The sequence below is a fragment of the Anomalospiza imberbis genome, chromosome 6, assembly GCF_031753505.1.
Source record: "Anomalospiza imberbis isolate Cuckoo-Finch-1a 21T00152 chromosome 6, ASM3175350v1, whole genome shotgun sequence".
Taxonomy (NCBI): Eukaryota; Metazoa; Chordata; class Aves; order Passeriformes; family Viduidae; genus Anomalospiza; species Anomalospiza imberbis.
This window is the reverse complement of record NC_089686.1, coordinates 12,244,331-12,257,431: the sequence shown is the minus strand read 5'-3', so window position 1 is coordinate 12,257,431 and position 13,101 is coordinate 12,244,331. Positions and strand designations below refer to the sequence as shown.

General features: G+C 36.7%; 2 protein-coding genes across 18 annotated transcripts in view; one reads left to right on the top strand and one right to left on the bottom strand.

Annotated features, from left to right (window-relative positions):
- SETD3 (SET domain containing 3, actin N3(tau)-histidine methyltransferase) overlaps positions 1–13,101 on the bottom strand; it is a 611,377-nt gene that overhangs the window by 403,975 nt on the left and 194,301 nt on the right. The window lies entirely within an intron of this gene.
- EML1 (EMAP like 1) overlaps positions 1–13,101 on the top strand; it is a 121,054-nt gene that overhangs the window by 99,543 nt on the left and 8,410 nt on the right. For all 17 annotated transcript variants that reach the window (XM_068192416.1, XM_068192402.1, XM_068192401.1 and 14 more), the window contains 10 exons: positions 4–153; positions 1,199–1,268; positions 3,503–3,613; positions 5,295–5,390; positions 5,900–6,034; positions 7,491–7,590; positions 9,696–9,850; positions 11,109–11,234; positions 11,495–11,626; positions 12,937–13,004. In XM_068192416.1, the coding sequence (XP_068048517.1) occupies positions 4–153; positions 1,199–1,268; positions 3,503–3,613; positions 5,295–5,390; positions 5,900–6,034; positions 7,491–7,590; positions 9,696–9,850; positions 11,109–11,234; positions 11,495–11,626; positions 12,937–13,004 (1,143 nt within the window). The remainder of the gene's footprint in view (positions 1–3; positions 154–1,198; positions 1,269–3,502; positions 3,614–5,294; positions 5,391–5,899; positions 6,035–7,490; positions 7,591–9,695; positions 9,851–11,108; positions 11,235–11,494; positions 11,627–12,936; positions 13,005–13,101) is intronic.

Below are 13,101 nucleotides of genomic sequence, written 5' to 3'. Positions count from 1 at the left end.
TAGCTATGGCTATAGGGGCCGGGACTGCCGCAGCAATCTCTATCTCCTGCCGACGGGCGAGACCGTGTACTTCATCGCGTCTGTAGTTGTGTTGTTCAATGTCGAAGAGCAGCTTCAGAGACATTACACTGGTCACAATGATGATGTGAAGTGGTAAGTCATCTAATAACAGTTCTTTTTTTCTTCATAAAACAGTATTTGAGATAGAGCCACTCATTTTCCTTACTCTTCTTTTAGGATGATTAAACATTATCTTCTTCTTTAGAATCTTCTTCTTTGGAATCTCTCCTTGCCTCTTTTAGTAGGGTTGAATTATTGCCCTTCACCAGGGCTTGGGTGCCCTGTACAGTTCCTTTACATTCAACCTAACCAGCAAAATAGTTGTAATTTCACCTATGGCCTTCCTGGTAGTCCTGAGGCATGCTGAACCCATGGTAGATAGCCTGTAAACTAGACGTTGTTTGTTTGCTGCGTTGCGCACATGCCAGATTGGGCTTCAAAGTGATTTAAGTGTGTTGAAGATCAGAGGATACTAGATACCAGCAAATATTAGAATCATTAAACTGAAATCTAAATGCACATATGGTTTATCTTGATAATACCAGTCTATTTGCACAGTGTAGCTGAAAAAGAGCACCTGGATTATCTGATGGGCCCTAATGTATGAAATGAGTTTGACATCCCTTCTTTAGATTAGGCATTATGAAAGACCCATTGTCCCTCAAAGCCAAAAATAGCCTGATAACCAAATCTGCTTGAATTGTGAGCATGTTTCATAAATTGAATTATTAGTATAATCTGGTTGTTTTACAAGGAGATTTTTACCTTGGACCTGTTCCATCTCATTTCCTTCTTCCAAATTTTCTGTCTCTAGTTATTTCAAATCTATCAGGTTTACTGGAAAGAGGATGCCTTTCTGGTTTGTAAAGCTAAGTGAATTATTGCCACAGTTAATTTGGTCGGGTACTTGGCCTCTAGAATGGCATGCAAAGCAGATGCAGTGAAAAAAGAATTCAGAGGATTTTAAAATACAAGACCATGACAATTGTTTTGTCAATTTATGTTTTATGTTCTTAAAAAGTTTACACGTATGCTGTGTGCTTTATTTGACTAAAACAAGGCTGTTTATTACAAGCTCAAGTAATAGCTTGTTGAAATAGATAGTCAATAGATTAAAGTTTGGCCTCTTCTTTTATAGCCTGGCTGTTCATCCCGATAGGATCACTATAGCAACAGGTCAAGTTGCAGGGACATCCAAGGATGGGAAAGTAAGTGGCTTCTTTACTGATGTATAATTGTTTATATTTCATAAGAATATGTTATTAAGATACATGCTGTATTCTTTTCCTACTGTAATTGGTCTTACATTTTTGGACTGAACAGAAGCAAAACTTAATTTGAGAGTTCCTATTGCACACTATCAATTATCAGTTTCCCAATTCCATTATCAAGACTGGTCAATGGTTTCTGGTCCCATGACTTAGGCTGAAGGTAAATTTGGAGCTGGTCTCTGAGAGGCATGGAGGGGTAAAGGCTGCAAAGGAGACCTGAGAGGGTGGATGGATGTGGAGTTAAGGAGGACATTAAATTGTACAGTATACAATTTCGTTTTTGATCACAGCCACCAAAACCAAACTACAAAGAACGGGTTTGGGTTGTTTGCTGAAAAAAAATAAACTTTTACTCTTGCCATCATCTGGGCAAGAATATTTTTCTCTCTATTGCCACCTGTATTATTGTAAGTTTAACTGTAAGCTGGGACTTTATCTGAACAGAGCAACATGAACATTGCTGCAAAGAGCTAACAAAAGGGAAAAAGAATGGGAACAAGCAGAAGCAGTAAAAGCCATGAGGAAAATGTTACTCAGCAGAGTATGCAGCTGTTGTCACAACCAAACTATTGCAAACTTTTAGGCAAACGCCAAAGAATTTTGGGATAAAATCTGGATTTTCAATATGCTGACTACTTTGTGTGTCATGATTTAACTCCAGTCAGCAATTAAGTACCACACAGCCACTCATCCACCCCCCCCACCCCTCAGTGGGATGTGGAGGAGGATTGGAAAAAGGACAAACCCTGTGGTTTGAAATAAGAACACTTGTTGTTATTGTTATTATGATTAAATTTTAATTAAATAATAATAACAACAATAAAGACAACAAAAAGAGACAAATAAGACCCAAGAAAGAAAAGTGATGTACAGTGCAATGGCTCATCACTCACTGACTGAAGGCCAGCTCATCCCCCAGCAGCAATTGGCCTCTCCTGGCCAACTCCCCAGTTTATGTACTGGGCATGATGTTCTATGGTATGCAGTATCCCTTTGGACAGTTCAGATCAGCTGTCTGGACCATGCTGCCTCCTGGCTTCACATGCTTCTTCTCACTGTCAGAGCATGGGAAACTGGAGAGTCCTTGACTTAGGGTAAGCATGGCTCAGCAACAGCCAAAACATCTGTGTTATCTACATTACTCTTGTCCAAAACACAGCACCAGCTACTCAAAAGAAAATTAACTCTCTCCCAGTCAGAACTCGGACAGTGAAAAAAAAAAGGAATACCAGTTATGCAATATCGGTTTTATATAAAGATAACTTAGCTGAGTAATGTAAACTATTAATTTTTATTATACGTTGGAGCTTTTCTTTACTTAGCATTGTATTTATAAAATAAAACCTAAAAGTTGGAGGTCTGTGCTTGAGTGGAATGTGGTATATAGGTATATGAAAGCCACTTATATAACTGAGGTACTGTTGTGGCCTTGGGGATTTTAAATATATATTTATTTATATTAAAGGACAATTCCACTGCTTGTGATCGAGGGACTCCACCAGCTGCCCGGGGCTGCCCCCTGGTGGCCCTGGGAGGCATCGCGGGGCTCCTGGACCAAAGGCAGAGGGAGGGGAGGGATGGAAGGAGGGGGGACCCCGGGGCTTTCACAGGGAGTTGATCGGGGGCCAGGATGTACACCTGGAATTTTATTTACAAAAAGCAATCTCGTTCTCATTACAGATGTTAAGAAGAGTTTGAACATAAAGTTCTTTTCCCCAGCCATTTTTATAATGTTGATATTAATTACATTTTAAAAATTCTTGAGTTTCTTTTCACACTTTTACCTTTTACGTCAACCAGAGTTATCTCAGTTGGTACAGTTTAAACTCTACCTGGGCTTACCAGTAAATCCCATGTCACAAAGTCATCAACAATTTTCAGTTCATGTCGTGTATCTCAGTGGCCATGAACTTCAGTGCACAAACTGAGATCAGTGAGATCTGATGTGCTGTACACTCTGGATATTCAGTCCCAGACAGTGGTCCTAGGCACAGTAATCAGCAAAGCATTTGTAATGTATCTGTGCTTACATGGGTGACTCTAGAGAAGTTCTGATAATTTTTATACCTTCAATTGTGATTTTTTTTTTCAGATGCATTCTAATTTTTTCAAATCTTGATGGGTTTTCTCCATCATTGTTTGAGCTGATGTTTTCTGTGTCTGTTTTATAGCAATTGCCACCACATGTGCGTGTCTGGGATTCTGTAACTCTGAACACACTTCATGTCATTGGAATGGGGTTTTTTGACCGAGCTGTCACTTGCATTGCTTTTTCTAAATCTGTAAGTAAATGGATACTCATATTACGACTGTTTGCTGGAAAGACCTTTGAAATCTTTCAAATTTAGGTGACAAAACAAACTTCCAAGCTGTCTTTTCTCTCAGGTTTCTCTTCAGAGGAGGAAAGCTTGCAGCCCAGTTGTTTCTAACAGTTTAGGTTGCTGTTAAAGTTAACAATATCTCAGCATTCTGAGATTTACCATGTACTTAAAATAAACTGCAAATAATTTCTTTGGCAGCTGCAAAAATACTTGTGTACTTGAAATTTCAGCATCCCTGGTTTTCTTAAATCATGCTATTCTGTTTCTCCCTGCATAAGAAATTTACTCTCTCTGCACCTTTTAACCCTCTCACTGTGTCCAAAATGACTGATGAAAGACTTTTTAAAAACAGAGGCTCCCAATAGAAGAATCAAAATCTTTTGCTAAAAAGCAGCAAAGGCATATGGATAAAGGATTGTAACAAAGTAAAATCCTGTTGTTTGCCTCTTGGCACCATCCTTTGAACTCTAATCTGCCAGAGAGATAAAGGAAATATTTACATGCTGATATAGGCAGCATTTGAGTGCCATATAAAAACTTGAGTCCATGACCTGACGTGTGCAAGTTGTAAAGCCCCCTGTGTACAACAGAATCCGTAAGAAGTGTATGTGGTGCTGTCTGGTTGTCCTGACAGCATTTTTAGATAGGAGAGGACTACCTGGTGTATTCCCTAGGCAAAATTTACTTCAGTGAATTCACTTGAAATCCATTGATAACTATGTTTATAGAAAGTAGAAAAGAGAGGGCTGTATTGGAAGAACTTGTTAAGAATACAAAGGTGAAAGCTAACACAGCTTGTCGTCAACTTTGAAGGATAAATAAAAAGGATTAATAAGCAAATGCTCTGTAAATACCCCTCTGGAGGGAGATAGATGCATAATAACAGAGGAGCACTATGGGCATTTGCCAGAAGAAAGCCAGTATTTAATATGTTTGCTTTGTGATTTCAGTCACAGCTTGGCCTGCTCTGAGCATCACTTCCCACTCAGTAGCAGCACTTTTCTCACTTTAGATGGCCCTCTCTTCAGGTTTCTTAGTCCTGCCTCTGCCCCACCTCATGGGTTGCTTCAGGACAGTTTCTGTAGTTGTGTCTGACATGTGTTGTGGGCCTGAAGAATGAAGAAAGAATGAAGGAATTAGGGTAATTAAGATTAGAAAGAGTGATAAACGTCGTAATAAGTTTTTTTCTAATTCCTTACTATGTTTTCTGATTTTCGTCCATTATACCAATATGAAGAATAAAATTGTTTCCTGTATTAACAGACATCTGAGAAGAAATAATTAGTTTAAATTGCAAGGAAAGAAATCCAGTATAGTTATCAGGAAAAGCTTTCTTAATAAAATAGATAATGATGTGAAGTTTGACTTTGGAATTTCCATTACTGAATATTTGTAAAGCGATACCTACCACATTCCTGAAACTTGTCTGCAGTTTGCAAGAGCTCCTCTTCTAGGTCCCTTTTTAGCATGACCCTATCATTATTATATTTTACGGAGATCTAACTACGAGCATACCAGTTAAAGTGTAAATATGTGTAAATATCTCCACTTATACATAAGTATTTCATTATTTTGAATGTGTATTTATATGTTTCTCTTGTTGTTTGTGTGATGCATTAATATTTCCCATGTTTTGCCACAGAACGGAGGAAGTAGCCTGTGCTCTGTGGATGACTCCAATGACCATGTGCTTTCAGTGTGGGACTGGCAGAAAGAAGAAAAGCTGGCAGATGTCAAGGTGTTGCATAAGATATTTTGTAGTACTTGCTTGTATGTAGATCTGGTTTCTTGTAATAAAATGTCTTTCTGTATTTAACTTTTTGTGCCTTTTTAACACTTTCACTGTATAAAAGCCAAGGAACATGAAGAAAGGGAATATTTCCTCTCTGTTAAGATTATCCCAATAGTTTTGGGTTTTTTAAATTTTGCTGTTGTTGTCATTCTAGAATTGATTAGAAAATTCTAGGCAGTAATGATAGGAGCATGTGCAGGAAAAATGTCTAAACTAATCTTTTGCTTAAAAGTGCTCATTATGTGACATGATTTTTAAGGATACATTTTGATACTAACTTATAAAGACATAAAATTTTTGACTTCAAAGTATTCCAGTCAATGTTAGTAAATGAATAGCTCAGAATTATTCTTATATCAGAAGTATCAGTTTACCTAACTAGAGAACCATGTAATATTGTTTTATTTCCTTTGCATTTTAGATTTTGATACAATGTTTTTCTTTTTTCTTCCAAGTGCTCTAATGAGGCTGTATTTGCTGCAGATTTTCACCCTACTGATACAAATATAATAGTTACTTGTGGAAAATCACACCTTTATTTTTGGACACTAGAAGGGAATTCCCTTATTAAAAAGCAAGGATTATTTGAGGTAAAATAAAATATTTCTCTAATTTTATGCTTATAGTAATGATACAGTCATACAGAAATAAGGTTTGAGTAAATCAAAAGATGTGATCATTATTAATCTCAAAATGTTGCAGAAGTTCAGGTGGCATTCATGGTATAGCACAGAGAACTTTTCCATGGGTAAAACTTCCTCACAGAAATTTTGAAATGCAATTACCCATTGTTCCTTGTATTCTTTTTCCTATATTCTTTTTGCTACATACCCCCATCCTCCCAGCCACAACCTGTGCAAATTAAAATTACCTTAAAGCTTTCTATGATTAACTCAAGTTTAAAAAAATTTTAAAAATTTAAAAAAGAGAGCGATGGAGGAGATTTTTATTTTCTGAGAGGAAAGACCCCATAAAAATACATCTGTATGAATTTTCTTCCCTTTTCCTCTGTTCTGCTCAGACACATGCACATATGTCATTCAAATACTGACTGAGCTGGCCAGTCTTTGGTAAATTTAATTTTTATTCCAAGGTTTTGATTTGGTTTTGCTCTTGAATATAGACTAAGCTGTACAGCACTTGCACGCACAACTGAGGGATGTTTGCAATGACTGCAGATAACTCTAGTGAGTGCTAGTTAATTGCTTGCGGAGTCCTGGCTCCCAAGGATAGTCAGAACAAATATTTACAATGTCAGTTAATATACTTTGTGTGAAATCAGCAGGAGATGGTAAGAGAATGCATTTAAATTTTGTTGCATTTTATTGTTCATGCATTTTAAATGGCTTTTGCTCCCTCTTCTAGCTCTGTTGGTCTGGATCATGGTTAGAGCTGGAAAAGGGTGGTGGTCCTAGCATGGAACAGCTCTTAGTTTGGAGGAGAAAGAGATCATACACATAGGTTGTCAACAAGGAATATATAATGTCCTTAGAAGCTACCAGTGATGTTTTTGATCCCTTACACATTTAATTGTTTTGTTGCTGTCAATGTCTGAAATGCAGGAGTTTCATTACTGGAACTTGGGCTTCTTTCAAGAGATGATTCCTTAATTCTTACACTATGGCCAAACCCTCTAGTAATATATTTTTTTCTCCTAGAAACTTTGGAATTAAGAATTATAATAATAAAGCTTGTTTGAAACTTTGGCCACTTCTAAATACTGCAAGTCTGGCATTCTGCTGTAGCTGGGGGATTTGGTTTATCTCAGAGCAGTCCTGGTCACGTGTTACATGTTGGCAGGACTTCTTACTCACTCTGTCCCCAGCTTGCAATTAAAGGGTGCAGGATTGGGCCACAAGCCTCAGTTGATGCCTCTTCTGCCCTTGCACAGATTATTCTGTTTGGGCTGTAGGAATATGTTTAACTCTTGTAGATTTTTAAGTGATAATAGAGCTGTATAAGACTAAACTAAATTAACCAAATACATAAAGTTAAAATCCATGGGTTGTGTGTTGCTGTGAGTGTATATTTTTCATAACCATGCAGAAACAAGAGAAGCCAAAGTTTGTCCTGTGTGTGACCTTTTCTGAAAATGGTGATACTATTACAGGAGACTCAAGTGGAAACATTTTGGTTTGGGGGAAAGGTAAGATAAAATTTCACTATTAACCTCCATCTTAATATTAGACTGTGAGTGTAGACTTGAGTGTAGAGCTTCATTTCATGAAGAATAATTTTTATCTTGAGCTCTTTCCCAAGACCAATCCAGCAGATTGTGCCTGGATTCTTTTCTACAAGAAGTTAAGAATTATCTGCACCTAACTGCTAGAGCACAAAATTCTATCAAATGTGTTCCCTATAGTCAAATACTGAATCACAGAGCCATGCCAGCATGTGGGGCTTTTACTGATGTAAGAGATGTCAAGAAAAGTTCATTCTTTAATCACTGTACAGAAAAAAAATTGTTAATGTAGTTGATGATCTCCAGTCTCCTATCCTGTCCCTCTCTCCTGTTTGCAGAAATTATGCCTATTGACACACACTTTTAAAAAGACAAAAAATAGCAGTATTTGTTTTCCTAGGAAGTCAAGCTAAAATGTTTTCAGATCTAATTGAATTCCTCAGCTTTATTCCAGAAGAACAGATGGATAGGAAGAACTTCTTAAAAAGCATTTTCTAGTAAGAGAGACCTTTTTTTAGGCAGCAGAAGGCAATGCCTGCCAGAGGGCAAACAGTAGGAATATCCTAAATGTGTACTTAGTGCCTGAGATGTCGTGCATAGGAATAAGGAGAATCCCTTAAAGGAGGCCTTATTAGTAAAGGAAGAAGGGATATGGATGACAGCTTTTTCCTATTTACTCAGTGCTTTCTCCCAAGATATTACTCAAAGGGATAAGACCCTGAAAACAATACAATGAATTAGTTATACAGTTGAACCTTACTGAGTTGTTTTTGTAGATTTCTTTTTCATCCAAGGACTGTCAGCTAATTATCTCCTTGGCCAGTACACTGCTGGGTACAGGGGTGGGTATGGTGTTTGTAACTTGGCTTCTCATTTATTTCCCTTTCCTTTTTCCTATGGTAATTTATAGCAAGGCACTTAAACACTTTTCCTTCTAAACTGACTTTAGAAATTGCACTGTCCCATGTCCCTGTTCTTTATTGTTATTTTCAACTGCCAGCAGACAAGGGAGACAGGGACAGTGCACTTCTCAGGGGCCAGTTTGCCATCATGCTGGTAGACCAATTTCTGTCTTGACTGCAAGCAGCCTCTTCTGCCCTTTCTCCCAGAAATAAAAGGGAATTCTCTGTCTGCTCAAGATCTCAACTTCTGCCAGCTCTTTAGGGTTGGACAAAAATGTTTTTCTTGTTTTTCTGTCTCAGTACAGTGTACTTGCTCTGCCTTCACTACTTTTGACTCAGAGCTCTATGTGCAAGAGAGGGCTGCTTCCACCACGTCAGAGTACCCTTAGCAAAAACTCATCTTAATAGAAATCAGTTGTGCCTGACATATTATATCCATAGGCGTGGATGAAGGAAAAGGCAATTGGTTTTTCCTAACTTCCATCAGCCCCTCACTTGTGCTAAACATCAGGTTAGCCAAGCTTTGATGCAAGGTGCACATTTCAGTAATAGAATCACTAGTAATCATTTATTTGTACTTCATAATAGTAATGATTCACCAAATTAGAGATACTCAGTCTAATGTAGTTGGTTTTGACAGTGTTGAGTCTAAGAAGCTACTTGAATAAGCCAGGTTCATGAGTAAAGAAGTACAGGCTCCTCTGGAGAATGATCAGCACATTCTGCCAGATATACAAGAACCTCTAGCTTAGTCAGATTTTGGTACAAGTTCAAGATCTGGAGACTGTATAATTTCTTATATCTGGAGGATAAAAGTGACTGGGTTTTGGGTTTTTTGCTGATAAGGTGTGTAGTGCTACTGCAGGTCAAATGTGATGTCAAATGATTTCACTTAAACCCTCTTGAAAGGTTGAAATTAACCTATTTCATTTTGTTCTTGACCTAGACTGAGTATGTATGTTTTCATTTTTGAGGTGGGGAGAATGTATCGAAGATGTACTAATTCAGCCTCTTCTGTGGGTCTGTGTGTTTTGGTCCAGCACCCTATGCCCGCTGTTATCATTGTTTAAATGCAATCCTTGAGAGATAGTAGAGGAATGGAGAAAAAAAATGGGGGGAAAGGAAGCTGAGTATTTCAGTAGTAATGCCTTTTTTTCTTCTAATCAGGTACCAACAGAATAAGCCACGCAGTTCAAGGAGCACACGAGGGTGGAATATTTGCATTGTGTATGCTGCGAGATGGAACGTTGGTATCAGGAGGTGGTAAAGACCGAAAGCTGATATCTTGGAATGGAAACTACCAAAAAATTCACAAAACTGAGGTGATATTGCCTATCTTGAAATTACTCTGCTACTTAAAATAAAATTCTGTTGTCCTCTGAGAAGCTTTTTTGATATTTTTTTTTCTTATGGATCTGTATTCTATGGGAAAGCAAATCAGTGGTAAAATACAGTATTTTCATATGCTGAGTTGGAAGGGACCCATCAGGATCATCAAGTCCAACTCCTGGCCCTGCACAGGACTCCTAAGTTTTCAGTCCTCAGGTCATTCCTGTGACTGCCTATTCATTAACATAATATTTCCTTTCTAAGGTCTGTGGTAAATGGAAAAAGATCTTGTGTATCTTTCCATATTATTTCTTCCTTTTTTTGCATTTAATAATGTGAAGTAATGTTTAACTTCAGAGTATTACAGTACTGAAATGGTTTTATACGTTCTTCTTTCCTAAAATGATGTCAGGATTTTTTTAGGGTTTTAATACTTAAAGTTTTTTTTATTTATGTCTTGGTTGATTGTTGTTGTTTTTAAAGTGTAATTTAAACAAAATTTGAAAATTACTCCAGCTGCTAGGTAAGAACTTAGAATATTAAAGCAGAATTTGTTTGGACAGAACTACTTTGACTGTTTACATAGTGAATGTAAGAGGAGAATCAGCAGAAAAGTCTGAGGAAGGGCTTCAACTCTACTATATAATATTAAATAATAATTAAATAATAATACTATATAATAATGATACTTTTTAATGTTGCAAATATATATGCAACTGGCATGTCTCTTTTTGTAATTCAGTTTTTAACACAGTACAAGGGACATGCTTGTTGTGCTGTTTCTAACTGTGGTGTCCTTCTTGTTCTCTTCTTTGTTCATATTCTGGTATTCCTTGTTATTTTACATCTTCTCTTGAACTTTATTTTAGACATTTGCACTGGCTCTTTCAGAACCTAGGCTGCAATTAAAGAAACATTCATTCCAAGAAAATGCTCTGAGTAGAAATGCTTAGTCTGATATCACGTCTGCAATTAAATACTATTGAATTAACACAGCATGAAGGAATCTTTTGTGTTTCTTGAAATACTTGGTTTATCTGAGTATTCTGTAGATAAGAATGTCTTGTCTTGCAGTGTTGTAGAAGTTATTGAGCTGATGCAAGTTATAAAGTTTTGCAAGACCGGCACATGTGTTAATTTATTTCATTTCTTTGCTGTGCAATATTTATTAAAACACATGTACTACTTTAAAAATGGCAATACCTGACAAATTGTCTGACTTGTCTATCCTTTTGTCTGTTATGACTACAGATTCCAGAGCAGTTTGGTCCAATAAGAACAGTAGCAGAGGGAAAAGGGGACGTTGTATTAATAGGAACCACCAGAAACTTCGTCCTACAGGGCACGCTGTCAGGAGATTTTTTCCCAATTACCCAGGTAAGCTGGGTTTCTTTACAAGAACACTTCTAAGTGTGTAAGAGCAGTAAATATCCTGATTAAAGTTTATTTTCATAAATATGCATTTGATTTATTCTTACACTACTATCAGCAATAAGAATAATTGTAAATATGTATCTATCTAGAGCTAACATATTTTTGGAACATTTTAATATATAGTTTGGCCATTTTAATACTGTTTAAACATGTTTAGTTTTGATGGCCTGCCCTCTTGTCTAAAAACATCTCTGCTTATGTAGGGCCACACCGATGAGCTTTGGGGACTTGCAGTCCATTCCTCTAAGCCTCAGTTCTTCACATGTGGACATGACAAACACATTACACTTTGGGATGCAACCACTCACCATCCTATCTGGAACAAGGTTATAGAGGTATAAATTTATTAAATACAGCTCTCCTGTTACAGAAATTCTCTAGTCATTTTGGTTTTTCTTAAGATTATTGTTTAAAAATACCTTAAAATATTAACTTGAGGGAAAAAATCATTTCATGTTAACCTATTTTTGTCATAGAAATAAATGTAAAAGCTTTTTAATGTTTCTATTCTGAGTACAAGTTAGATTAAATTCACTGTTTGAATCTCTGGTTTATTCAATGAAATATCTTTGCATTTGCTATGAAATTATACTTTTAAAACGGTAGGAAATTTTCCTTTCTGGAATGCTGTAGTGTTTTAGAAGCTGTGCATAGAAATCCTGAATCTCAACAATTCTCTGAAATTTTCTTTAGAGTTAGTAATTCTTTTAAATTAGTCACTCGCTTATAATTAATGAGAATATCCTTTCCGCCTAGCCTCTAGGAATGGTGCTTCCAATTACTAAAAATGTTAGCAGGCTTACTGAAAGAGCTACAATGTGATACTGTTTTAAAATACAGAAAATTAAGGACACAAGCATTTCTATGAGATGGATCACTGGGCTGGGTTTTTTGCTTACATTTTAAAATTATGTTTTAATGGTATGAGGGGGAAAAAAAGCTAGATTGGTATTTTCTGCTATAACCTGAAAAGTTCTGGAGCTCATTCTTTGTAACGGGACAAGTATTAGAAAGAAAATGCTTACCTTGTTTTTAGGCATATGTTTAAATTGCAAGAAAAACACTAGAGTTTTACAAAGTAAAATGTTTTAAAATTGCACATCCAAATAAGAAACCCAGTTTATGCCCTTAATCTCCCATTGAGCTGCAGTTTAGCAGGTGCTAGAAAAAGGTGTTGGTGTGTGTAGGAGTTAGGCTTTACCCCTTCTGCAAAGGGCCACATACCTTTGCTGAATAAGGGACTTGTTTGTCCTTCAGACTGTAGGTAAATTGCAGCTTTGACGCTTAATTCTAAGGTCAGCTCTAGTTTAAGAAGTTATTTTTATCTCTTATTTCTTTGTGATTTGTTGAGAAGCTGCCATTGCCAATGTTATTGTTATGAAATCACTTGCCAAATTATTTTTAGAGAGTAAAGAAAAGACAAGAGTGGCCTTGTTCAGAGGGAAAAAAAGTTAATTAGATAATATTTCAATTAGTGAAAAATGCTTTTTTATGCTTTAAGTTTATATTGAAAGAGAAAAAACTACCCCTAAAAATCAACAAGATAGTTTTACTGTGTTCAGAGGCAAATAATTGAATTGTATATTTGTTATAACTTGATAACATGGACTGGTAAAAAAGCATGCTTCTTTCTGAAACATTTCAGGATCCAGCACAGTCTTCAGGTTTTCATCCTTCAGCATCTGTTGTTGCAGTAGGGACTCTAACTGGAAGGTAAGAGGTGCAGAGCTACACCTTGGGCACCAAAAACCACTGATTTTTCCATCTCACATCCAATCTCATGTTCTGGCTTTGCAGATGTATGCAATGA